The sequence below is a fragment of the Pelecanus crispus genome, chromosome 9 (assembly GCF_030463565.1).
Source record: "Pelecanus crispus isolate bPelCri1 chromosome 9, bPelCri1.pri, whole genome shotgun sequence".
Taxonomy (NCBI): Eukaryota; Metazoa; Chordata; class Aves; order Pelecaniformes; family Pelecanidae; genus Pelecanus; species Pelecanus crispus.
In genome coordinates, this window is record NC_134651.1 from 40604815 (window position 1) to 40629082 (window position 24268).

The window sequence follows — 24268 nt, forward strand, 5'->3', positions numbered from 1 at the left end:
GGTGCAATTAGGAGAGGATGAGTGTGGCCCGTAAGAGTGTGTGGGATGTCGCAGCATCCCTCCCAGGCACAGCATTCACATCCCGGGAAGCTGCAAGGTCCTTCTGGGATTGCTTGAAATTGGAAAGGGGGGAAAAAGAATTGCCTTAATAAAATGCAGACTGAAAAATAAAGCAAGAAGCAAAAACCTGCTTTTAGCCAGTGCAGTTGTGGATGGAAATTGCCAAAAATTACAATGGGATTCTTCTCTTTGCTTTATAATTAAACAATGAGGGGAAAAAATGCAAGAAGCTGGTTGTTTTGGCAGGCTGTTTGTGCCTCCCCTCCCTAGAGAGTGCAGCCATTGCTTTATGAAGCAAGGGAGTGTTTGAACAGCGGAGATTGCATCGTGATTACAAGCTACGCAGGAAAGGGAAGACTGTGCCTGAGAGAGATGCTTAATCAGCCAGAAATGGAATAGCGTGCCTTGGGTAAAGCAATAACTGCATGCAGAGCCTGAGTCCCTCTCCTGAAGGAGCTACAGCTCCTGCTTGGTTCCCAGACCCCTGCCAAAGTGTCACCAGTAAATCCCGTGAGCTCTGTCTGCTGGAGGACATGGGTCTGTCCGTGGTGGAGCCGATGTGTGGCCCTGAGCAGGTAGAGAAGGGCTGCTGCTTCAGAGAGCACAGGGAGACGGGAACCGTGAGGGTATGACTGCCTTCAGCACATGGAGCAGACAGAAAAGTCAGCCCTGTTGCTTGGTTTCTCAACGTCACCCAATGTTTTCTACTGCCAGTGTCTCCACCTTCTCTGAAGCTTTTCTGTTGTTTCCTTATAGGGTGAGCCAGGCCCCCACGGACCCCCAGGGGCACCTGGAGAGGATGGCGAGAGGGTAAGTCTGTCTCTGGATTCAGCAGTCCTTTGATTTCATAACTAACTTCCGCGAACAAGAAGCAGATGCAGCATCAGCCAGAGGCATGGCAAGAGCAGCCAGCATCAGCATGTCATCTGCTGCTGGTCGGCGCGGCAGCACCCCGTCCTTGTGTCCTGGGGATGCGGCGGGGTGAGAGGGAAGCAGAACAAGGGGATGGGAATAAAAGTGAAAAGAAGGACTTGTTTTTAAAGATCTGGTCAGAAAACTCAAGTTTTTGTTAAAGGAAAAAAATAACACAAGAAAAACGTTCATCCTCTAGGTGTGCAAACTATCACTTCTGATTTTCTAAGATCCAGCAAACTGCAGCAAGACTTGGGAACACAAATTCCAGACAGATGTGGGAATCAAAAATCAAATTGTTCACTTCTCCTTCCACACTGCTTAGTCAATAGTCGAAGGCCTTTAGCAAGTCTCAAACTAAGTGATTACAGGTCTAGAAGGGCTGGTTTAGGAGGAGAGATTGAAAATGCTGAATCCGTAGCTGTGAGGATCATGTGGTTTGATTGGAGGAGCAAGTATGGATTTCCCAGGCTCTAATCCCCTTCCACAATGTTTTCTTTCTACCTTTGGCTATTTGTTTCCTCTGTAAAGCATAGCTAATAACACCTTCCTCACCACGAGGTTGTGAGGATTAATTAGTTGAGGCTGTAATGTTCTTTGAAGTTGAAAAGATCAAACTTGTGTCTTGCGGGGAAAGAACAAGTGTCTGGAGAACTTTAATCCTAAAGAGAAAAGAAAAACATTCGAGGTGTGTGCAGAGGAAAGCTCGGAGGGCATAACTGGGAAGAGGAGCATGAATTTTATCAGCAGAAGAGGAAGGTTTGGAAGGGCTGGCTGCGGGGGTTGATTTCCTAAGAGGGAGCCTCAGGTTTTGAGTGATTTAAAAGCAACTCAGGGGAGGCACCATCTAATACTCCTGTGGGATCGGTGGGGCATCAGCAGGAGATGGGAGTGGAGGGGTGAGCAATTACCTCTTTGCTGCCTCTGGTTTATCTGAGGAGCCCGTGGGCTAATTTGGCTAAATCCCATTCCCAGGGCGGCACTTCCATACTGGCTTCCCATTCCATTTGGTACTAAATCTTGCAGTTATTGACTCGCATGCCCTGAGTTGTTTCTACTATATCTTGTCTATTAGCAAAATCCATCTTGTTTATAAACATTGACATGAATTATGAAGTATCCTTAACGGCATTTCTAATTGTGCTGGTTTTGGCTGCGGTAGAGTTAATTTTCTTCATAGTAGCTAGTATGGGGCCGTATTTTGGATTTGTGCTGGAAACAGCGTTGACAATACAGGGATGTGTTTGCTACTGCTGAGCAGTGCTCACACAGAGTCAAGGCCTTTTCTGCTCACCCCAGCAGCGGGCAGGCTGGGGGGACACAAGGAGTTGGGGGGGTGGACACAGCCAGGACAGCTGACCCCAGGGGATACCCCACACCATACGACGTCAGGCTCAGCAAGAAATCTGGGAGGGGATGTTGGCCGGGGGCCAGCTGCTCGGGGACTGGCTGGGCATCGGTTGGTTGGTGGTGAGCATCCCTTGTCTTTCTTGGGTTTTATTTCTCTCTCTTTGTTATTTTCCTTTTCGTTACAATTTTTTTTATTATTTTAATTTTATCATAATATTATTATTATTATTATTATTATTATTTCAATTATTCAACTGTTCTTATCTCAACCCACGAGTTTTCTCACTTTCACCCTTCCAATTCTTTTCCCCCCATCCTGCCAGGGCGGGAAGTGAGCGAGCGGCTGTGTGGTGCTTAGTTGCCGCCTGGGGTTAAACCTCAGTAAATTCTGCACACGCAGTATTAGTCTCCAGGCTTACGAGGTCTTCCTTATGCATGGCTACCCCTTTATTACTCCAGGGAAGCAGAAGTTTTGTGAGTGATTATTATTTAACAAGAATGAAACACCTGCGATGTGACTGAAATATAACTGTTTGTTCTGTCTCTCTTGATGCTTCCCTCGCTGCCTTTGCTGCTGAGCAGGGAGATGATGGAGAAGTTGGACCTAGAGGTCTACCTGGAGAACCTGTGAGTATCTCCTCCTTTGGCTTGATGTACAGCAGCACTGCTTTGGTCAAGGTCTTGATATCATAACGGTGTTTTGAGGGGTCCCTTGGGGTAGCTCTTCTGGTGCTAAGCAAGACCCCTGAGGTCCTGTAGGGACTGAGCTTCTCATGCTCGAAGATCCATGTGAAGAGTCTAGAGAGTTATCTTTGCTGTAACAACTCTGTTTTGTCTTTTTTCCACAAAGATGGCTACCAAGAAGAGAAGATGCTTTCTGCGGGCTTTTTTTTGTTTGATTGGGTTTTTGTTCGGTTGGTTTTTAAATGAGCAAAATTCTCATTGATTTTGTTGGCTCACTGGCTAGTCTTTGAAAAAAGTGTAATTGTAAATGGAAAACTTAGCTTAGATGGGTCTCATACCTTTCCCGCATGTATCCTTCCTGATTCAGGTAAGTTGGCTGGGGTAGAAATTATGCATGGTAAACATATGTGAAATACAGTTGTTGTGAGTGTTTGTAGCAAAGTCCAGTGAGGAACGGTTTTGTCTGCTATTGCGCAGGTAACGGCAGCAATTAGCCATGCAGCTCCCTTGCCCGCACGCTTCGTTTTGTGCAGTGCGAGTGATCCCTTTTAAATCTCTGGATGAAATCCTGGCAGGATTGAGCTCAAGGATACTTCTAGCCCTGACTTCAGTGGGATCAATATTCTTTTCGCAGTGCACAAAACTTCAGAAATCCGCAGTTTGTCAATGTTTGGGCCTCCACATGCTGCTAACACCGGAGCAGCTGAACCAGGGCTAGCGAAGGAGGGAGTTGCTAGTATCAATAAGGTTAAAAGGAGATGCTGGTGGTGGTGGGCAAAAATCTTTTGGCCAACCCAAAGAAATGCTTTCAAGGAGTATCCCACTAAAAAGAAATGGTTGGGTTGTCAATTTGAGACTCTGAAAGCATTTTTTCCCCCAATACTCGGTATTTATTACTTTACTGGCAATGGTAAACTCCGTTTCTGGCTGTCTGTAGATCTTTGTGTGTACTACAGTTGCTGGCTGCTTATTTCATCCAAAATGCATTCCCTTTGTTATGAAAAGAACATTAACGATCTATCATTTACCATCGGCTTTGCTTTCAAAATGTCTTATTTTGTTGCTCTAAGGCCCAGCGTGGTGGCCTGAGAGTAATTGATGAGAACTGTTGGATGCACTTCATGTGAGAAAGGGAACAGTTGGCATTTACAGACTCACTGGAACTAAATTATAGACGAGATGTCTGATTAACTTCTGAGAAAGATTAATCAACTCGGCTATCTCCTTAGCACGTGTCTAAGCAATAACTTACAGGTTATTAACTTCTTAAAAGCGTTTATGTGCTCAGGTAACACAGTAACAAAAGAGGAACTTAAATGATGATAATGCATGCAGGGAGGTTTATTTTTATTTCGGCAACACGAGCAAAAATGTCTGTGATGGCCAGAGTAAAGGTTTAAATTGCATTACAGGGAACTTTTTGTCATAAATGTATACACCCTAAATCTGCATGTTTGCCTCTTTCTGTGCCCTGAGCCAAAAGAGAGTCTTGCCAAATTTAATGGTAACTGAAACTAGTGGTGGGACTTCAAAATTTCTTTCTCTTCATCCTGCTCCATTTCCTTCCAATTCCCATTGCCAGTTGATACAAGCAGAGTTTCTGCTCTGCTGGGGCTCAGCATGCAAAGCTTTAGCCCGTGAAGGTCTCCGGCAGCTGGGGCAGACCACTCCGTCAATGCATCCATTCTGTGCTGCACGCTGCGTTTTTTGCAGGATCAAAATCCCTGCAGTCTCTGAGATCAGACACTTTATTAATGTCTCCTATTTTATCTTGTAACATTTCATTTTAATTCCTTTGTCCTCTCTGCATCATAAAAAGGGACGTATAATATTTGGGTAGACAGATAAAACTGCCTACCAGTCAAGAATGATTTTCTTCCGTGACAGTGAACGAGCACCATCCCTGTAAATACCCAGAGTCCCCCTATGGTCCCTAATTTAAGAAAGGGCCTACATTTAAAAGGTGAGCTTTCAGATCTGCAGCTGAGTGCACGCAAAACCCCGTCCCTTTCTTTTCACTACAAACCCACCTGAAGGCTCAAGGTAGGGAGGTGCCAGGGTGTGATTTGCAAAGCTTCCTATTGAATGAATACAATTCTCCTGCCATGTCTCTGCTTATTCAATGTGACGCTCCAATCCTACCAATTTCCCTGAAGATGATGCGAGGTTAAATCTGGGGAGAAAGCTAGAAACGGAAGGAAAACACCACGATACCATGAGTCCTGACTGGTTAAGGTTTACAAACCAAGTGCCTTTGAAAATGTACATTTATGCTGCAGGCTGAAAACCTTTTCCAGCCTTGCTGAATTGTACAGATTGTCCATGATAAAAATTAAATCTAGAGAGATTTTGAAATGCTAACCCTAATGATCCACTAGCGGTATCAGGTCATTCTTCATAATACTCCCCAGCTAGAATGACTTGGCTGCAAAGTGTTTTGCGTCATTTTGTGCATTACAGGGTAATTCAGGAATATGATTAAATTAATTAAAAAAGGTTGGTTTAAATGGGCCTTCTTCCAATCCAAAGAAAAAATGTCTGTGCCTATATTATTTATCCGTGTAATTCAAGGGTGTGTGCACACAGGATTTCTCTTCCCAGTTTGTAAACCAAGAAAGCTGCTGTTACTGCAAAACCAGCAAGGTCACTGCCGCGCCAGCCCCGACGCTTCCCGGGTAGAGCAGTGCTCAGCCGTGCACAAGCTCACCCCGATCCACGCTCACGGCAGCGCCGGCCGGGGGGACACTGGAAACATTAACCCCATTTGTTTTCCTCAACAGGGACCCCGAGGACTGCTGGGACCGAAGGGGCCGCCAGGACCCCCGGGGCCACCGGTGAGTTCTTGGGGCTGCTGCCCTCCTCAGGCAGTCAGCTGAGCTTTCCGGGCAAAATACCATGTCCCCACTAGTCATTCAAACAGATAATAGAGCTGCATAATTTTATACATCTGTGCAATGAAAAGAAGTGGTATTCAAAAAAAAGTTATGGCTCAAAGTCCATATTCTCCCCCATTTTCAGTGGCGTCACGTCCATTTATGGCTGCTCAAGATTTGGCCCACCTGAGTAAATATTAATGCCTCACTCAAGCTGAAAGGGAAGAATGAGAGTTATTAACACAGTGGCTTTACTATTAACTTTTGCCTGAGGGCTGGTGAGACTTCAAAGCAGTTTGTTCATATTTTGGGCGAAAGCCGAGGAAAGAACGTGCCGTTTTTTATTTGGGAGACAGTCACCTTATCTGTCATGCGCTGCTGCAGGGGCTCTCTCCGTAAATCACTGCAGCTCGCTGAAGTCCCAGAACTTAAAAACTGAAACCCAGGCTGCTGCTAGAGCTAAAGGGGTCACCATTTAATGGTGAGCGTTGTGAAACCCTTAGCCCCTCTTGGGACACGGAGACATCTTCACTCCGAGCTCCTAGTCCTGCTGAAATTTAATGAGCATTCAGGATCTGCTCCACAGCCGTCTCCTATTGCACAAGCATGCCGTTACACCCAGATAAGTTGCCCCACCAGAGCAAAATGGTGGCAGGGGAACCCCTACCAGGACATCTCCAGTTGACCGTGTACCACCTTATCCCCTTAATGAAGATGCTCAGGGAGCGTTTGATCCCGGTTGCCTTTAGTTTTGGCACGAGGCAGTGCAGCCCCATTGCCTTCACCCGCTGCCTTGTTGAACGATGCATTCACATCCCGAGTGAGGTCTTTTGTCCGGTTGTTCCTTTTTATTTGCTACTCCACGCCCGCTCGCTGTCAGAGGCGATCGGCCGCGGTACTTAGCCAGGATTTGCTTCAACCTGACGCTGATTCTGCCTCGCAGGCAGGTTGAACCAGTGGGGAAAACACTGAAATGACTTTTTAAAGTGTAAACTGGATTCGTGGAATTGGCTGCTTTACCAAACACCTTTTAGAAAATTGTTCCCTTTCCATGTGGTCCAAAGGGCCTCCTGATGTTTTGCTATTTTTATGGCAATTTCTCTGCTTTTGTGGTGCAAAATAACGAGATATTTTCTTAGTGCTGTTTTTTTAAATCCTTTCTCAGGGTGTGGCTGGTATGGATGGACAAACAGGTCCCAAGGGGAATGTGGTAAGTTTTTACTGCAAACTTCACAGACAGTTCAGATGTTATGTAGAGGGAAACGTAAAATGTACTCTATAAAATTAGATTTGCTAATTGCTTTTTAGCCTGGTCTAGATTCCTATCAGAGCCTGTGAAAACCACAGAGGGTATCTTCCGACAGCAAATGGATGTTAATTTATTATAATTTCTGATGGAATTACACATTATTTCCCCATGAAAGATCAAACATTTTCATCGAGATGTGTGTTGTTCTAATGAATATCCAAATATAGTAATTTAACTGAGGGAGGAGGAAAAAAAAAAAAAAATCTTTATGTGCCTCATGCTTTGTGCTAAGCAGATGAAATGGACTCCCTGCAGAAGAGCCAATGCAAAGCCTGGTTGTGTTAAAGACCTGCTCAGCTCATTTGGGCTGCATGTCCATGCAGAGAAATGAGTGTGCCCTGAAATAACTTCACCCTTCCCTATCCCACCGTGGAGAGAAGCTGTTTCCCTTTCCCAGGAGCTCTCGGTTACTGGTTAGAGAGGGTGTCGAGATGCTGTGGGAGGGTGCGGGGCTGTGCGAGGGGCAGGAGCCGCGGTGCCCGAGGAAGCACCGGCTCCACTCTCGCCTTTCCTGCCTTCAGCTCTGCCCTTGTCTTCTCACAGGGTCCTCAAGGTGAGCCGGGTCCCCCAGGACAGCAGGGTAACCCAGGTGCTCAGGTAAGAGGAAAAGTAGAGGTGTATGGGTGGGAAAAAGGAATGATAATTTTGAACAAGCTTCGCTCCCCGACCAGAGATGGGACCAGCAATAAGGGGATTTGCTGGGAATTGGCTTGATGATACATCGCTGGCCCAAAATCCTCCTGAAAATGCTCTCAGTTTCAGATCCCCCTGGTTCTCACCTGGCTTTTGCTGCCGTGATGCAAAGCCAAACGCAGGTCCAAGCAGCCTCTTTGGCCGAGCCACATCTTGTGGCTCATGTCTGGTTTCTAGCATCCCACAGCCCCGTTGCTCTGGAGCCAGATGGGTAACACAGATGTCCAAGCCTTGCTGTCAGCCTTCTCCACGGCTCTCAGCAAGTCTTGCTCCTCTGAGCATCTCTGTTTCCATCCTGGGGATGAGGCTGGCCGCACACGGTGGAGCGGTGCAGCTCTCCAGAGGAGGCATGCCGTGCAAAAATGAAATTTTATCGTCTCTTGTAAGACATTTTGAGAATGAATGGAGCTGGGGAAATCCCCAGCCATTGCAGGCACCAGAATGATGCTCAGCTGAGGCACTGCCAAAATGCATTTGGAACGAATAACTTGTTCCTTAATGACCCTAGGTTTTTTTTCTTTTCACAGGGTCTTCCAGGTCCACAAGGCGCAATCGGTCCCCCAGGAGAGAAAGTACGTTTAAATACTGCAGCTCTGACTTAAGACAACTGTTACCATTAATATGCATTTGCTACTTCAGCTGCTCCTTTGCCCCGTATGCAACATCTGTTTGCAGCCGTGTCTATGAAAGTCTAATGCGTCTCATTCCAGACAGAAGAGAGACAAGAAAGCACAGTTTACCTCTAATTCATAATATTTGCATTCATTTCCCATCTTAAGAGAAACATTTTGAAGGCAGCCTGTAGTAAAACATTAGGAGAGGACTGAAAATTGTCTTTTTCTGTGGGCTAAATGCCTGGAAGTCTGAGCGGGATGGTAATGGGAAGAGCCCGTGGATTTGGCTCGCTCAGCCGAGATCCCCTCCCTCTGCCTCCTCCCTGCCTGCGCCAGCTGTCTCTGATTTTCCACTGCTGTTGACGTGGGGTAGGTGCTGGCCTTGGTTCCCATCAGGCAGTCATGGGACCATCAGGATTTAAACAAGGGGAACAGTTTTGCCTACAGAGCGGTAATTCTCCGGGTGTTTGCTCAGCTCTCGTTGAGTAAGGACACAGTGGACACACCAGGAGAATCCCCTGCTTGTGTTGGCAGCATGGGGTGGACTCAAATTATTGATAATTCTCCTGTGAAGGAGCACATTAGCAGTTCTGCCAGATAAAGGGCTCTCGGATTTCAGTGCTGAGTCGCACACTTGCAACAGCAGTGGCGCTCCTTAGCAGTGTGAGAAATCAGAGGGTTGCTTAATTAAAAAGGTAATCATGGAACGGTGTTAAAGCAGCAAGCACAGTCAATTGAGGCAGCTCCGCTCCTCCTTTGCCAGTTAATCGCCTTGCCGTTTGTCACCAAAGAACGGGCGTTTCTCGGTCCAGTGAGCCCCATAGTTTGATATCCTCAAACCTGTGCTTATACACATGTGCAGCATCGTGCCCTTTCGGCAGGACAGCAGCTTGATGCCTCACACCCCGGCGTCTCCTGTTGAGCTCTCATTGCCATATCGTGTCTGCGTGAGGTGCTGGCACCGACGCTGCAGTATCCCAGGATGCTGAAACAACTTTGCCCACAGAAATAAGCAGGCTCCTGCAAGTCACGGCAGCTTTTCCAACAGACTCGCCTCTCTGCAGCCTTTTGCATCTAGGAGAAGCAAGAAACGTGTCTGAAAAGCCCCTTCCTCTGATGCTCTGGAGACTCTGACCATTGCAGCTGTTGTTTTTCTTTTTGTTTCTAGGGGCCGCTGGGCAAACCTGGTCTTCCTGGCATGCCTGGTGCAGATGGTCCTCCGGTAAGTCATCCTCTTCTGGGTCTCTGCTTGGCACCAGGGCTGCAGGGCCTGATCCCGCACCCATCTACGCTGGGGTGCACTGTGGGCTTGTGAAGCACAAGAGCCTGCGAGCTCAGGCTCATCCTGCCCACGTTTCAGCTGAGTTTGAAGGGTTTGAGTGTGAGAAGCCCTGTCCCTGCTCCAACCTTTGCTCGGCCTCACAGCGTAGCCCTAGGTACTTCTCACCATCTCTTTGGGCCTCTCTTTCCCCTCCTTCTGTTTCTCCTCTCTGTTTTATGTAGGTTGGCAGCTCACCGAGGTAGGGATGGTCTCCTGTGTGTGTGTGGTTACGCGTACTGCAGCACTAGCACGGGGTGGTCCTCATCTCGCTCAGGGCTGCTGGGCGCTGCTGCAGAACGGTGATAAGAACAGGTTGAAATTGCATGTCAATGTTGTATTCTTGCAGCTTCCTCCTAATCCTACTTTAAACATTATTTGCTCCTTGCTCTGGAAATTGGTCTTAAAAATCTCTGGCCTTCAAACCTGATCTCATTTTTACACACCTCAGAGGCACTTGGTTTTAAGAGCGACAAATGTAAAATAGTTACGTTCCACTAATGTAAATGCAGAGCATGGCAAGAAAAAATTACATTTCCCACCCTGGGATTATCATTCCTACAGAGGGCATTTCGAACATTCATACAATTGTTAGCTGAGTCAACAGAGCAGCTAAAGCAAAGCCCAGAACATCTCTAAGGCTGTAGCTTTCGACGTGAAATTCCTACAGCAGCCCCCAGGGAAGTTCAGCTGGAGAAGACGCCAGGTCTGTTTTTATGCAGACCGAAGGCTGCGTAAGACCTGCAAGCTGAGCATGTGTGGGTGTGCGCAGGCACTGGTTCCTTTGCCACAGCTAGCCCTGTAGCTTGCAGACAGTTTGTAGGTTTGTAAGGATACAGGTTTCTCTTTCCAAGGACAAAAATCCACCCATGGTCTCTTTATAGAAATTGGTCTTGGAAGATATCTGAAAATCCCGGAGGACCTGAAGCGTCTCACTGTGAAAGCCAACCGAGTTGCTCATCGATTTTTGATCTTAGTAGCAGTAATGGAGATAGGCATTTTGAAAATGGTGATGATTTAGTGCAGAGTGGACAAAAGCTTTTGAAATCTCCCATTTTGCCCCACCCCCCGGGGTGCAGAGAGATGTCAGGAGCTGCAGGCAAGCACGGTTATATGAACACCTTTGTGCACTGATGCTCTTGGTGCCCTTTAAACTCACAGGACAAATTCAGATTGCATTTTCTCCTACGTTTTGTTGATGTAAAAATGACAGCTGTCGCTTTGTTTCTTTATTAAACCAGCTTGTTTTATGAAATCCGGCTTGTCTGACATTCCCGTTCTGAGGACTGATGATGGAAAACACTCTTGTGATTTTCCTTGTTATATTGGTAGAAAGTAATTTGTCTATTTAGAGGAGAGTTCATAAGTAAAGAAACCATTGAGTGCGGAAGGTCTTAGTGGCTTTAGAGCAGCTGGATGTGCTTTCATCATCTTTATAAAATGCAAGGTCCCTGGGCGTGCAGCAAGTGCCCTTGCTGAGGGCTTACTGCTTTTGTACCGACATTGCCGACCAAAGAGTCATCTTCCATCCTGGCTCCATTTTGGTTCCGACAGTAGGGAAATCAACACTAAAAACTACTTTCATGGATTTCCCCTGTTTCTGACTAATCCTCCAAGCTGCATCTGAGGCAATTCACACTTTTGTTTCCTACTGACTGCAACCCCAGCAAAAGGCTTCTAAATGCTAAGAATGAGAATGTGTTGGAAACTGTTGGATGTTGAGTTATTCAGCATCAAATCCCAAGAGGAATGCTGGCCAGCGTCCAGCCAGCCGCCGTCTAGCGGGGATGCAGGTTAGCTGAGCATTTGTCACGAGATCTTGTAATGGACTCTAGGAATTACGAAATTAATGAGGGGCTCTGACCAGTCTGGGCATCTTGTGACCTTCACAAGTTTGCTAACACACGGAGTTAATTTTGTCTGTTTTCCTGTCTGCAAAATTTATATGCTGCTTGCTGCTGAACTCGCTGAGGTGTTCTCATATGTGAAGAATTTTGCAAAATGGTTTGTGCTTCTCTGCTGAAAGGTGGTGAAGGGTAAAAGTATAAATAACCAGGTAGAATACCACCAAGGACCCAAATGCTTCTCTCTTCGTTTTGGGGAAAGCTTACTCTTGCAAGTTGGCTTCAGGGCGGCTACTTGTATCAGTAAGAGCTTCCTGGAGAGCAGTTGTTCTCTACAAATAAATCATAGCTGCCTGAGCAAGCTTGTTGGCTTCTGAAGCATTAAATGTGCAGTAAACCCTTTTCCCTCTTCTCTTTGTGTCTTATTAACAGGGTCATCCTGGCAAGGAAGGTCCTCCTGGAGAGAAGGGGAGTCAGGTAAGTGTCAACAAGACCCTCATCGCTGCTAAGGGGGAAGGTTGCGGTAGCTGGATGGAGGCAGATCTCCATGGGGCTCCGGGGATGGCCCGGCAGCCAGGGCATGTGGGTCAATGGAGGTGGCAAGAAGCAAACCCTGTTGAAATTTGAAAGCTGAGCCCAGCTTTCATCTGCTTGGGAGTCTCTTCTGGTGCTTGGACTGGTCTTTTCTCAGCTCCTTCCAGCTTTCCTGGCAAGCAGCGCTCCGTAGCCCAGCGGATGTGAAAAATGAAACTGTGAAGGGAAGCCTTCTCTTAATCAGACACAAATAAATACCCTTCATGGTACAGGGAATGCAGAAAATAACTTTTTGTATTCCTGGTCTTCCTTGTTCTTCCCCTGCCCCTCAAAGTCCCTCTTTAACAATATATTTGAGAATATTGCTGGAGGCTAGAGTCTTTGAATTATACAGTCGTCCGTCTGTCTGGGAGATTTACCATCTGCATTCCTGCTGTGTCCCATTCAGTTGAAAAACATTACATTTGTCAAAAGCCTTTGATTAGAGCGCAGTCCAGTTTGATGGACGTCTGTCTGCTCTAGCCTTGCTCGGGTGCTGCACGGAGCACAAGTCACGGCCACAGCCGTTTGTCCGGCTGGTGTCACACGAGGCCAAAAATTAAAATGTTGGTCTCCGCAGAATATGAGAGGCCAATAAACGGTTATGCCAGTGCTCCCCGTGCTGGGAGAGATTTTGCAAATGTCAGGGAAATAATCTTGGAGCGGTGCTGGTGCTGCAGGTCTCCTCCAGCTGACACCCATGCAAGGTCTGGGATGCTGGTGGACCCATCGGCTCCGTCTGGCTGTCAGGCTGGAAAACATGGTCCGTCTCAGGCTGGGAGAAGTGGAAGGGTGTTTGTTTAGTTAGGGAATTGAGCGAACTAAAAGCCACCTGGGTTCAATAAAGAAGGTGATTTATTTGCAGGTATAAGCGTGGCAGTGAGGGTGGGAAGGAGAGTTTTTGCAGGGCACCGTGTCTAGCACAGCTTGTGGTGTCCCTGGGGATTTGCAGCTTTCTGTGCCAGAAAGGAGCTTTGTGAGCATCTCCTGTCCCACACAGCTGAGGCCAAAGGACATCACCCTGAGGCTTGTGCCTCAAGCAATAACTGCTCTCTGTGATCATCATCATCAGAAGCACTGCTGCATTACTGCAAAACCAGGATGGTTTGGAAGGAGGGAGACAGCAGAAGTTCTTCCTTTCTCAGAGAACTTGTTCTTTAATCCAAAACACAAATGGTCAACCTTATGTATAAAACCCCTTTGTAACAAGTTGTCGCTATCCTGACTCTTCTCATCTTCCTTTCCTATCGTATGGATCCTTGCCATTGCCTCAGCCCGGTGCACCTGCTCGAGGCGATGTTCCTGTAGCTCTCTGCTATTTTGAGCTATTTTCAGATGGCTGCTGCCATTTCCACCCGGTCTGAAGCAGCCAGATGGCTGGGATATTTGTTTTCCACACGCTCCCCTTATTGCTGCACCTTTGCGTTGATTTTTGATGTGTTTTTCTTGTTTACATTTTTTTCACCCCAGGGTCCACCAGGTCCTCAGGGCCCCATCGGTTATCCGGGACCACGCGGAGTCAAGGTAAGGAGGACGCAGAAACGGTGTCTGTGGCGTTGCTTGTTCAACTTGAGTTCTCCAGCTTGTGCTGGAGGTGGACACTGCTGGGGGGCACAGATGCCCTACCAGGGCACTTAGGGCCACCTCGGTGACCAACTGGATTTACCGCTCGAGCGAGCCTTGATCCAATGTCTTCTCTCAGGCCATGAGGATTACAAGTCCCCTGCTCTCCAATAACGCCTCCTAGCCTCTTTCAGTGCTTTGGAGATATTTCTCTTTTAATTCTTCATGAGCATGACTCAGTCCCATTCCAATCGTTTCCAGTTTACAACCAGAGTAAATCTCAGCCAGAATGTGAAAACTTTAACAAGGCTTGTTAATAAAACAAAATAGCCTATTACTAAAACAAAGCAAGCTTTTCATGCTCCTGATCCAAAACCTTGTTAGACGAAGCTTGTGCATCTTGGCAATGTGCTTTTTCACTAGACTGAATTCCAGCTCTTTCCTCGATCCTGCTGCCTGCAGTACTTGCATCCTGATAAGAAGGCAGTGGGTATTTTTTTCCCCATTCAGCTCTGGCTGTTATGCTCATCAAGATGTATTAGTTCAGGTGCAGATGCATCCTGCATCCCAAAGGTCCAATGAATCTGCAGGGATCTGTGCTAGCAGATACAAACAGAGCTTGGGGACTGACTATAGGTGATGGTTAAGCCGTCTTAAACCCCCTTGTATATTTTTTTCAATAGCAGAAACCCAGTTGCTGTTTTGCCTTCAAAATTTAAGCGGGATGTATTTAGCCAAAGCAAGCTTTCATCTCGTTTCTTGCAAGATTGCAAATTGAGACGTACTGGTCCATTAGGGAATGGTTTGCTGTTGTGTTTACCGCTAAAGCAGAACTGTTCCACATTAGAATGATCTAGAGAAAGCGTGTCATGCACCAAACCCACAGCGCGTACAGACAAGGTTTTGCTTCTTACAAGCAGTGTTCTATTAACTGCGTGAGCCTCCAGTTTGGAAAAAAATGTATCTCACTGGGTTTGCAGCTATAAATAACTTCCAGGTCTTGCCTCGCTTACCAGAACTCTGTCCTGCTGCAGAAATGTTGATGTACTTGAAATTATACTTTTTCTTCACATGCTAGAGGGAAGAAAAAATTTAAAATATCCCAAGCAAAATATTATTCCTCAAAAAAGAAAGCTTCTGTCTTCTATTGCAAGCGTTGCATTACACAGTACAGCTGGTGTAGATACCTGAGGGTGATGTTTTATCCCAAGAGGCGAAGATAGATGGGAAGCGTGGCTGTCCAACAGGTTTGGACTGGTGGCATATCAAGGGGCACATCCTGACCACACTCAGCACCTCCAGGGTGAACACCATGCCTTGGTGAAGCTTTGGAGGGTTTCTGCACTGTGTCACAAATACCCACACCAGTTGTGTTACTTTTCTTCCCCCTCCTTTTGGTGCCTAAATGTGCTTTAAAAAAAAATCGTTCATGCTCACAGAGGTGAGCAACACAGTGAAAAAGAGCCAAGCTTAACCTTTGGGGGTGTTAGACACGGTGCTGCTACCCACTGCAGAGCACCACGGAAATCTCTGGCTATGTGCTCAGGGATTTTAAAATGGATTCGTTTCCCAAGTGTCCATGCACAGCTCGAGCAGTGTTTTTTCTGTGAATACTTGAGTAAACTCAGCATGCTGGCAAGGCATTTGTGGAAATGTTTATTTGGAAAATATAAGCAGAAAAAATTTTCATAGTGAGTTTTATCCCTGGAAACGTAACTCCTGGACAGGGAATGGGCAGAGACCACCAACCCCACCTGCCAAATAAGTCAGCAGAGGTTTTTGACTAGAAGGTACTCACTGGTGACCCAAAAGCCAGATGTCAGTGGCTGATATTTTATTAGCAATGTGTTTAGGAACATCACAGTTTGCAGAGATACCATTGTCAACATTGGAGGAAGCAAAAATCACCGTGATTAATGATTCTTCATTCTTAAGCTTACCTGTACCCTTGTAACATCTTATTTTATCTCCTGCAAGGGAGCAGATGGTGTTCGAGGACTGAAAGGCACCAAAGGTGAAAAGGTGAGTTAACGCTGCACACTTGGATTGATTTTCTACAGCCTCTGAGCATTTTGGAGACAGGTCCCACAGCATGCTCCCCATGACGTTTTCTCCTGCATGAGGGATTTCTCTTAGACAAGCAGGGGGCTGAGCACCCAAAGGACCGGTAACCTCTTTGGTTTTGGAGCGGGTGAGGGCGCGGTACCTGCCGTGATGTTTTGCCACATCTTGGCTCAGACCTGGGAGTAATCGAGCCTTCGTGACGTGCTCAGGTTTTGAGCTGTTTGCTGGGGCAGCTGTTACTGATAGCTCAGGGTCCAGCATCAGGATGATGTCCTCCTGACAAAAATTGCAGCTTGAGTGATTCCATGGAGCTGAAGGGTTTGTGGTGTGTTACAGTTGGATAACGGTGGACGGGATATGCTGCCCAGCCCGGTCATCAGAGCCACTTTTGAAATCCAAGTCCATAAGAAAGTCAACACAGTCTGTCTCTGCTTGTCTCAAAAGATGCAGTTGGTTTCTCCCAGAGGAAGAGCAGGAGACGGAGAAAAATCTTGCCCGGTCCCATAAACAGATCCATGTTCCTCCGTTCCTGCCGCCAGCAATTCGGCAGCGAAGCCGGCAGTTTTATGGCTTAGGGAATCCTGGCAGGGACCTTCCAAACTTTAAAAGTCTTTCTGGGAACTGTGTCTTCATTGCCTATGAGAGATTTGCTGTAGGATGAAATACATTATTGATTTGAGCTCTGCAATTAAACCTTCTTGGCTGAAAGAAATATTGCCACTGTCCTAGAGGTTGCCTCGAAACATGGTGTAAAACATCCTCCATGAAAATAAAACCAGTTGTACTTCAGAAATAATTGGTTCCCAGTCCTGGCAAAGTGTTGTTATTCACATCAAGCCAGATTTGTGATCTTGACTTGCAGCCAGGATGGGATGTAGGGAATACTTGCTGTGATCCCTCGGGGACCTCGGCGGTCGCAACCTGACTGGGTTTCCGTGCCTGTTTGTGCACACCAGAGTCTTACAGAAGCCAGGGTGATGGGCGGTCAGGGACCTAACCTTGTCCTCCCTGGCTAAGGGCCGTACAATGAGGCTAGAGAAGCCTTTTTTCTTTTTTTCCATCTATACACCTTGTCTGTTTTTTTTTTCCCCCTCTGTTATTTAGGGTGAAGATGGCTTCCCTGGCTTTAAAGGCGATATGGGCATCAAAGGAGACCGGGTAAGAGTCTATGGCCTTTGTGATCTTGTAGTGCTTTGCCTTTCAAGCCCGTGCATTATCGTGCAAACACGGCTTGGGGAGAGAGATTCTTGTCAGAGTCGTTCTGGCACGTCCGATCTCGAGGAAGGAACGCAGGAATTTCATGTTCACCTCAAGCACAGCAGTTGTAAATCCCTAAATTTGCTAGTCCCACCTTGAAGGTAAAATAAAACTGAGTGATAATAGAGGGCCCTGTCTTGCTGCTTTGACTGCTAGGAATACTGCGTGATCCAGCTGTATCATATATTTATTTCCAGTATCTCTTTTCACCCATAATATTACATCTAGGGTCTGGTAGGCATCTTTATTTGCTGAGTCTAATGTACTTCCATACCATCAAGTGTAAAGTTACTAGGAACACACTTTAATAGAAACCAAAGCAGTGCTGTGGAAACTGTCAGGGGTGGAGTGTTATATTGGACTCGTACCTTTAGCAGCAGGGCACATTGCCTGGTAACAAAAGCTTTTAAAATCAGTGGAACGCACAGACCACCCAGAACCCCAGATCATGCTTGGATGCGGGCAGTGGCTGCAGCACATGGCTTTACAGTGTGTCTGTCTGCCCTTCGCACCCAGCCCTGGGGGACGGGGGGGCTGCTCGTGTCCCCTCTCCGAGTGATGCATTGCCTGCGGCTTGGTGTCCCCCTGAGCTCTGAAGCCCCCCCCAGGGGTCAAGAGAGCTTTGCAGTCATTCATCTCCGTGTTTAAAGGAAAAATGAATGCCTTGCGTGAAGGCTTGTGAAAGTAGCGATCAAATCCTCCATTTCTCCTGGTGTTTAACTGTGTAATTGAACAGTTAAAGCAATTGGGAACTTCCCCAGCCCCCACTTCTTGCCAAGGGAGAAAGACCGAAGGTGGCATCTCGGGGAGGTGACTCCTGTCCTCACCAAATGCAGATAGACATAAGCTCCTTCAAACAAAGCTCGCGACTCCAGTTCCCACCAGCGAGCTCTTTGCATTTTATGATGAGCAATGAAAGGACAAGGGGTACTCGAGAGCCTCGTGGATAAATCTGCGTCCACCCAGCTTCTGGTGAGCGAGAAGAAGGCTGCCTGTGTTCGCAGCATGGAAGCATCTCCTGTTACCCTGCGTGACAAGATGACAACTGTTGTTTTGTGTGCTGAAGCCTGCAATGTCACAATTCATGTTAATAGTTCGGTCCCCTCGGCTCTGAGATTTCCTAATGATTTTCAGCACAAAAGCTCCAGCCCTGTCTGTCTTCTCCAGTTTTCCCAGTTCAACCCTCAATTAAACACTTCCCAGGGCTTTCTCGCACATCAAACTGCAATTTAGGAACCGGGAGGTGGGTAAAAGGGTGCGTTGCAATCAGAGCTAATGAAGGCTGTTTCGGTGGAGAGGCGCTGCGTGTAGATGGGATAATTGGGCTGCAGGAGAAGACGGCTATTGTGGCAGATAATGGTTATGCTGTGTGAATGAAAGCTCTAATAACGCTCTGCAATTTACTCAATGACAGTCTCATCTGAGCTTCTTGGTGAAGACCAGCTTTCTCCAAGAGTTGTATTAGCAGCTCCATGGAGTATCTGATTGCAGCCGTGAGGGTATTGCTGTCAGCAAACACGGGGTCTGGGACCTGCCTGCCCCGTCAACATTTGTCTTGTGATTAATAGGGGGAAATTGGACCTCCTGGCCCCCGAGGTGAGGATGGTCCTGAAGGTCCCAAAGGTCGCTCTGGTCCCAATGGAGATCCTGGTCCTCTTGGTCCTGCTGGAGAGAAGGTGAGTCTCAAGGATGGAATTGCTTAGGGATGTTTTACAGTAAAACCCACTTTAGGTGCCTTGGGTGGGTGGCCAAGGCAGTGTGGGCCGGTTTTAGGGTGGAGGGATGAAGAGGAGCTGCGGGAGCTTTGTGTGAAGGCTGGCCTGAGTTGTTCAACGCAATGACCAGAGGAGACCCAGGGGAGATGGTTTTACTGCAGCGGCGTGACTTGAGTGCGTCGAGACATTGGTCTCTTTGGAGTTATCTGCTTGGGTAAAATGTCTTGGAAAAAAGAGCAGAGGAAAAAAAAATGGAGAAATTGAAAGTATCATGGACTCCAGTCTAATTTCTAGGTGCATTGAGTTGAAAAAAAAAAAAAGGTAGTAAAAAAATAACCATTCCCCACTAGGTCCCTGGCACATTTACAGTGCTCACTCCGCATCAAACCCACTGGGCTTCCCCCAGGGAGGGCAGAGGATGATTGCGGTGCCCCGACAGCTTTATTCGACCCACGTCATGTCTGCTTTGCTCTTGATTTCTCTGCACTTGGCATCTCCCTTCTCTGCTGGTGCAAATCTGAAGCTGCTCGCAAGGTCTCTCTTGCCCATGCTAACTCACTTTTATTTGTGTTTCAGGGAAAACTTGGCGTGCCAGGACTGCCCGGCTACCCGGGCAGGCAGGGCCCAAAGGTAACTCGGCCGGGTTCAGCCTCGAGAGGTGCGGGGTGCGCTGGGGAGCCCAGCGGACGCCGGCCGAGCTCCGATGGCGGTGCCGTGCAGAGGGCTCAATCCCCTGCTAACGGGACGAGGTGGAACGGCAGCGTTTCCCGCCGCGCGGTCCCTCCTTCCACCCATGCAGGACAAATTTATAGATGGGTAAAAATAGCTCCCAGCCCTTAGCTGATGGAAATGAGTGACTGGTTCTGCACCGCTTCGGTCTCCTGCAAAGCGGTGGGAAGAGATGCAGTGGGATGGGGCTGCAGCACGCGAGGGCACGCAGGACTGCTTTGGTGATGGATATAAACAGGCTCCATGTGAGCTCTCGTGCTAGTAGTAGGCATAATAGTCCTTCTCCTTGTATTATATTTTATATCTTCAAAGCTCCGCACTAGTGTTAACTAATTAATTAAGGAGCATAGCTAATGAATCAGGGTCTCCCTGAAATTAAAATAAAAACTGCCATTTGCAGATTTGCAAACTTCTTTTGTATCTTATCTACACGCCCACTTCCATTTGGGCCATTTTCAAATGTTCTTTTTAAATTAAAGCTATGAATTCCACTACATAGACTAAGGCTGCAGCCCGGTGTTCACACGCCCTGGAGGCTTTTGGAATTTATCTTTTTTGTTAACTTTATTTTTTTTAAGAATCATATTTTATTATTCATGTTCATTGCTTAAAAAAAACAAACCAAAACAGGCTTGTTTAACACTGGAGACGTAATTATCTGCAAGAGATTGTTTCCTTGTTGTGGTGTTGATGGTTTATTTTTTAATTTGCATTTTATATCTAGGGTAGGGGTTTTTTTTGCATTTCTTTGACAAATTCATATTTTAAAAGCAGCAGCAGCTATTCTCCAGGCACTTATATCAGAAAGGAACAAGCCAGGAGTTAAATTTTCATGTGCAACATAGTGACTTGGGAGCTAAAAAACAAAAGCCTGCCTGTTCCCCAGGCGCCCAGTGCAGCCATGGGCTTGGGCCTTTGCAGCCATTCCTAATGAGGCATGGACCTTTACTTTTGTTATTTTTGGGTGAAATTGAGTTTCTGAGGTCATTTCGGGTCTGTCTTCAGTTTTGTTTTTATTAAAGGAAGGGTAAAAAAAAAAAAAAGAAGAAAAAGCATTAGGAGGTGTAGGCGTCAGCGGGTGCTCGCTGGGGGTTATTCCAGGCCAGCGGGCGCCTGGCGTGGATGGACAGAGCTGCCCCTTCCAGCCTCTTGAACCGCTCGCTCTCTCTTTGCTCTTTCCCCCAAGGGCTCAATCGGCTTCCCAGGATTTCCAGGAGCCAACGGAGAGAAGGGCACACGGGTAAGAGCCGCTTTGGCTAGCTGCTTTGCTGGTTGTTTTTTTTTTTTTCCTTTCCAAAGAAAGGTCCTTGGGCAGGACATGGGGAGCGCTCCGTTGCAGGCAGCTGCTGAGCTGGTGCTCTGGTTGCTTTTGCACAAAGGGGTTGCCCAAAAAGGGTCATCCCACCGGCTTGCATCCCAGGATGAGGTCCCTGGCGAGAGCCTGGAGGAGGCAAGAGGCTCCCGATGCCGGCTGTTGGGAGAGGAGGATGCCAGTAATAGCACAGTCAGCTCTGCAGACAGCAGCTTTCCAGTTAAACACTGGAAATTTTTCCCTCAAGATATTTTAAGAGATTTCTCTGAACCTGAATCCTTCCCGCGCTGTCAGACTTTGCTCAGGGCACAAAGAGCTTTTTAATTAACAGTAATTATTAGAGATGGGTGAATCTGTTCAGAAGCAGCAAGAACCATCTTTAGCCTAACTTGAGATTCAAAATGCATAGCTGAAAACATAAGTTCCTCCTTTTAATAAGTTGGAGCTGTTCTAAATTCATAAACACCCTTAAAACGTGGGGGCTCCATCCTCCAGACTTGTCTCTACCTCTCACCCCACCTCCACACACTTTGCTCCCAAGTAGGGGTTGTCTAAATACACTGGTGATTTTTTTTTTTTTTTTTTTTTACTTTGTGGAAGACATGCTTGAATTAGGGGATTCAGAGTACAAACATAAAGTCATTTTCTGCACCAGCTCTGGTCACAGGGAAAAAAAGGAGGGAGTGAGGAGAGTGAGTGGAATTAGTTTCCTTTTTATTCTCATTTAAATACAAATGACTTCTAACAGACATGTTTGATAGGAGCCCAGAAAATATAAATCACTTTGCACTGCATTAATATCATGCCACTGAAATTTGGTTTATATCCACCCCTCCTTTTTTTTTTTCTTCCACTGAGTAATTTTCATTTCATTCTGAACTACAAATGCAGCATCCTTTCCCCTCCCTCTGGTCCAGCCGGGTGGGAGGAGGGAGGCTGTGAATAAGGCAGCTGCCGCGACAGCCTTGAATTCACTGTAGCCCTATAATTACCACCCGCCTTATCAAATACACAGCAATAAAATTCTTGGGCTGGATTTTTGGGTGGTGTAAAACAGGAGGGGAGACATGCTGGTTTGCATCCCTGAGAGTCCGCATCCCTCTTGTTCCATCCGCTAATTTTATTCTGGTGAGCTGGAGAGCCATACCACTGGGATGGGAAACCTTTCAGGGAGCGGAGCAGGTACCGGGAGCTGGTTGTTTATAAGACTGGGAAAAAAACCCCAAGGGTTAGGCTGGTTGAATTTTGGCAATGCCCAGCCTGAAAGGGATTGAGGAGGGAGCAGGGGTGCTGGGAAGGGGCCCAACTTCAGGACCAAGCAATGATGACAAGACAAGAAAAGGCAAAATCAGCAGTTTACTCACTTTTATTCTAAATGAGCCTTGTGCTCCTAGGGGGAGGTAGTGAGAATACCTAGTTACGTCCCCTGGCATGCTACACGTCTTCAGTCTAGGGATTGAAATGAGTATTTTGCATTTCAAGCCCAGCCTGGAAGGAGTGGAGGCACCTCCTGTTGTCCTGGCTCATGAGTTGAGAGGAGGCTGGTGGCCGCTGTCCCGCTCCTGGCCCAGGTCGGGCTCCGGAGCGCGCTGCGGTGGGGCTGGCACCGCTGTGCCGGGAGCCCCAAAACCTCCGGTGTAAAGGAAGGAGACAGGAATTTGGGGAGAAATGAGGGGGTTTTTTTGTGCATGGGGAGCGGGGACAGGGACTGGCAGCCTACCCCTAAGGGAGACCACAGTACACCTCTGTCAAATAGAAATAAGTTGGTTTATGGTAATTTTAATTTTTTTTTTTTCCTCTCCACTGTGTGATTGGACCATTTCTGCCATTTTACACCCAATCTAGCAGCTTGCACTGGTTTTATCAGTGTATTTGAGAGAGAGAAGGGAGAGGGAGAGAAGATTTTCATGGAAAATCTCTCCTTCGGTAAAAGGAGCCCAGCTTGAAAATTTAAGAATAGCAGACATACTGATTTTTCAGTAACTGTTTTGATATCCTTCTTTTTTTTGCTCCCAAGTATCCAATTTGAAATAAGTGAAAAGCAATTATATACAGAAAGATGGACTGAGCTGGGATCACGCTGCACAAACCAAATGGCGGCCATCAACTCAATTTAAGCCTTGTTGAGCTAGACTTGCTAAATCCCACTCTGTTTCTCCTGAGCCCACTAAATTTGCTATTTTATGAGCATGTCCGCATAAAGTCAAGAAAGAGAGTTTCTAAGATTTGCTTCTCCAGTGCGTTGTGGAGTAACCCAATTTACAGCTGAAACAACCAAAAATCATTTGTCTTTTCTTTTTACAAGGTATTACTATTATGCTGTTCAACACCATTGTTTATGTGTCTAAAATAATATGAATCACATTTCTCTTACAATCATCATCATCTAGGAATTGAAATAAGCTTTCCAGCTCATTATTTCAGCAACCTAAGTAGTCTTCCTGAGTCCTTAAATAATAAAAAAAAGGTGAAGACCAAAGGCAGAAGAGCAGTACCAGCAGATCCTGCCAGCACGGGCAGCTGAATTTTGGTGCTGGCGGATCCCGCAGCACTAAAGCTCCCCAAACCTGAAACCACAGCTTCTGGCTGTTCAGCTGCCCAAAAGGGCTGGCAAAGTTAAAAATGGGGGGAAAAAAAAAAAGGATGTTTTGTGGTTTTGGAGAAGTGTGACCTGTTAAATATTATACAATAGTTTTGGCAAGCGGCTGCTCGTCTCGGTGCCTGTTCTCACCCAGCTGCCCGCAGCCAGCGGCGAGCTCGGGTGAGCTTGCTTGGATGTTTTCAAAACCTGATCATAAAATCAATAGTTAGACGTGAATAAGTGGTCTTATTTTTAGAGCTATAATAGGCCTCTGCCATTAGCACGGGGTAATAGATCTCCCTGCTTGCCTGGTCTGACAGAGCCTGCGGGGTGCGTGGAGGTACCAAAATCCAGACCATTTATTTGGGTGCCGAGAAAATAATCTGAATTTAGATGCCTTTCCCTTGGTATGCCTGTTTGAAAAATATAGGTCTGTGTACATTTACAGTGCTATATAAATTCTTCGCAACACTACACAGTGCTGTATGCATGATTAATGATAGCAATAAGCAGGGGAAAATTTTGCTTAAAAATAGAATTGGAGCAGGAGTGTGTGGGGCTACCTGCAGGGAGGCAGCATGCACTCCTCTCCACCTGCTCTGAATTTAGCCTCCCATGGCTAAAGGAAAACCAGCTGGAGGACTTTAAAATGATTTTTGTAATTAATTAAAAAAAGGTATGCCAGCAGGTTTTATTAAGTGGAGCTGCAGAACAAGGAGGATTCAGCAGGACTAATTTTAGTAGCTTGAAGAAAGTTGGTTGTAAAGTTTTCCAGCTCCTGTTTTATATTTGCCTGGTTAATGAGTGCCAAATACGA

At 46.7% G+C, this 24268-nt stretch overlaps 1 protein-coding gene across 2 annotated transcripts in view; it reads left to right on the plus strand.

The window, feature by feature from the left end:
• The window catches only part of COL5A1 (collagen type V alpha 1 chain), a 157885-nt gene that overhangs the window by 100435 nt on the left and 33182 nt on the right, over window positions 1–24268 (plus strand). For both annotated transcript variants that reach the window (XM_075716081.1, XM_075716082.1), the window contains exons 19-32: window positions 817–870; window positions 2905–2949; window positions 5787–5840; window positions 7045–7089; window positions 7732–7785; window positions 8409–8453; window positions 9664–9717; window positions 12090–12134; window positions 13701–13754; window positions 15771–15815; window positions 16962–17015; window positions 18683–18790; window positions 19406–19459; window positions 20745–20798. In XM_075716081.1, coding sequence (XP_075572196.1) covers window positions 817–870; window positions 2905–2949; window positions 5787–5840; window positions 7045–7089; window positions 7732–7785; window positions 8409–8453; window positions 9664–9717; window positions 12090–12134; window positions 13701–13754; window positions 15771–15815; window positions 16962–17015; window positions 18683–18790; window positions 19406–19459; window positions 20745–20798 — 765 coding nt within the window. The remainder of the gene's footprint in view (window positions 1–816; window positions 871–2904; window positions 2950–5786; window positions 5841–7044; window positions 7090–7731; window positions 7786–8408; window positions 8454–9663; window positions 9718–12089; window positions 12135–13700; window positions 13755–15770; window positions 15816–16961; window positions 17016–18682; window positions 18791–19405; window positions 19460–20744; window positions 20799–24268) is intronic.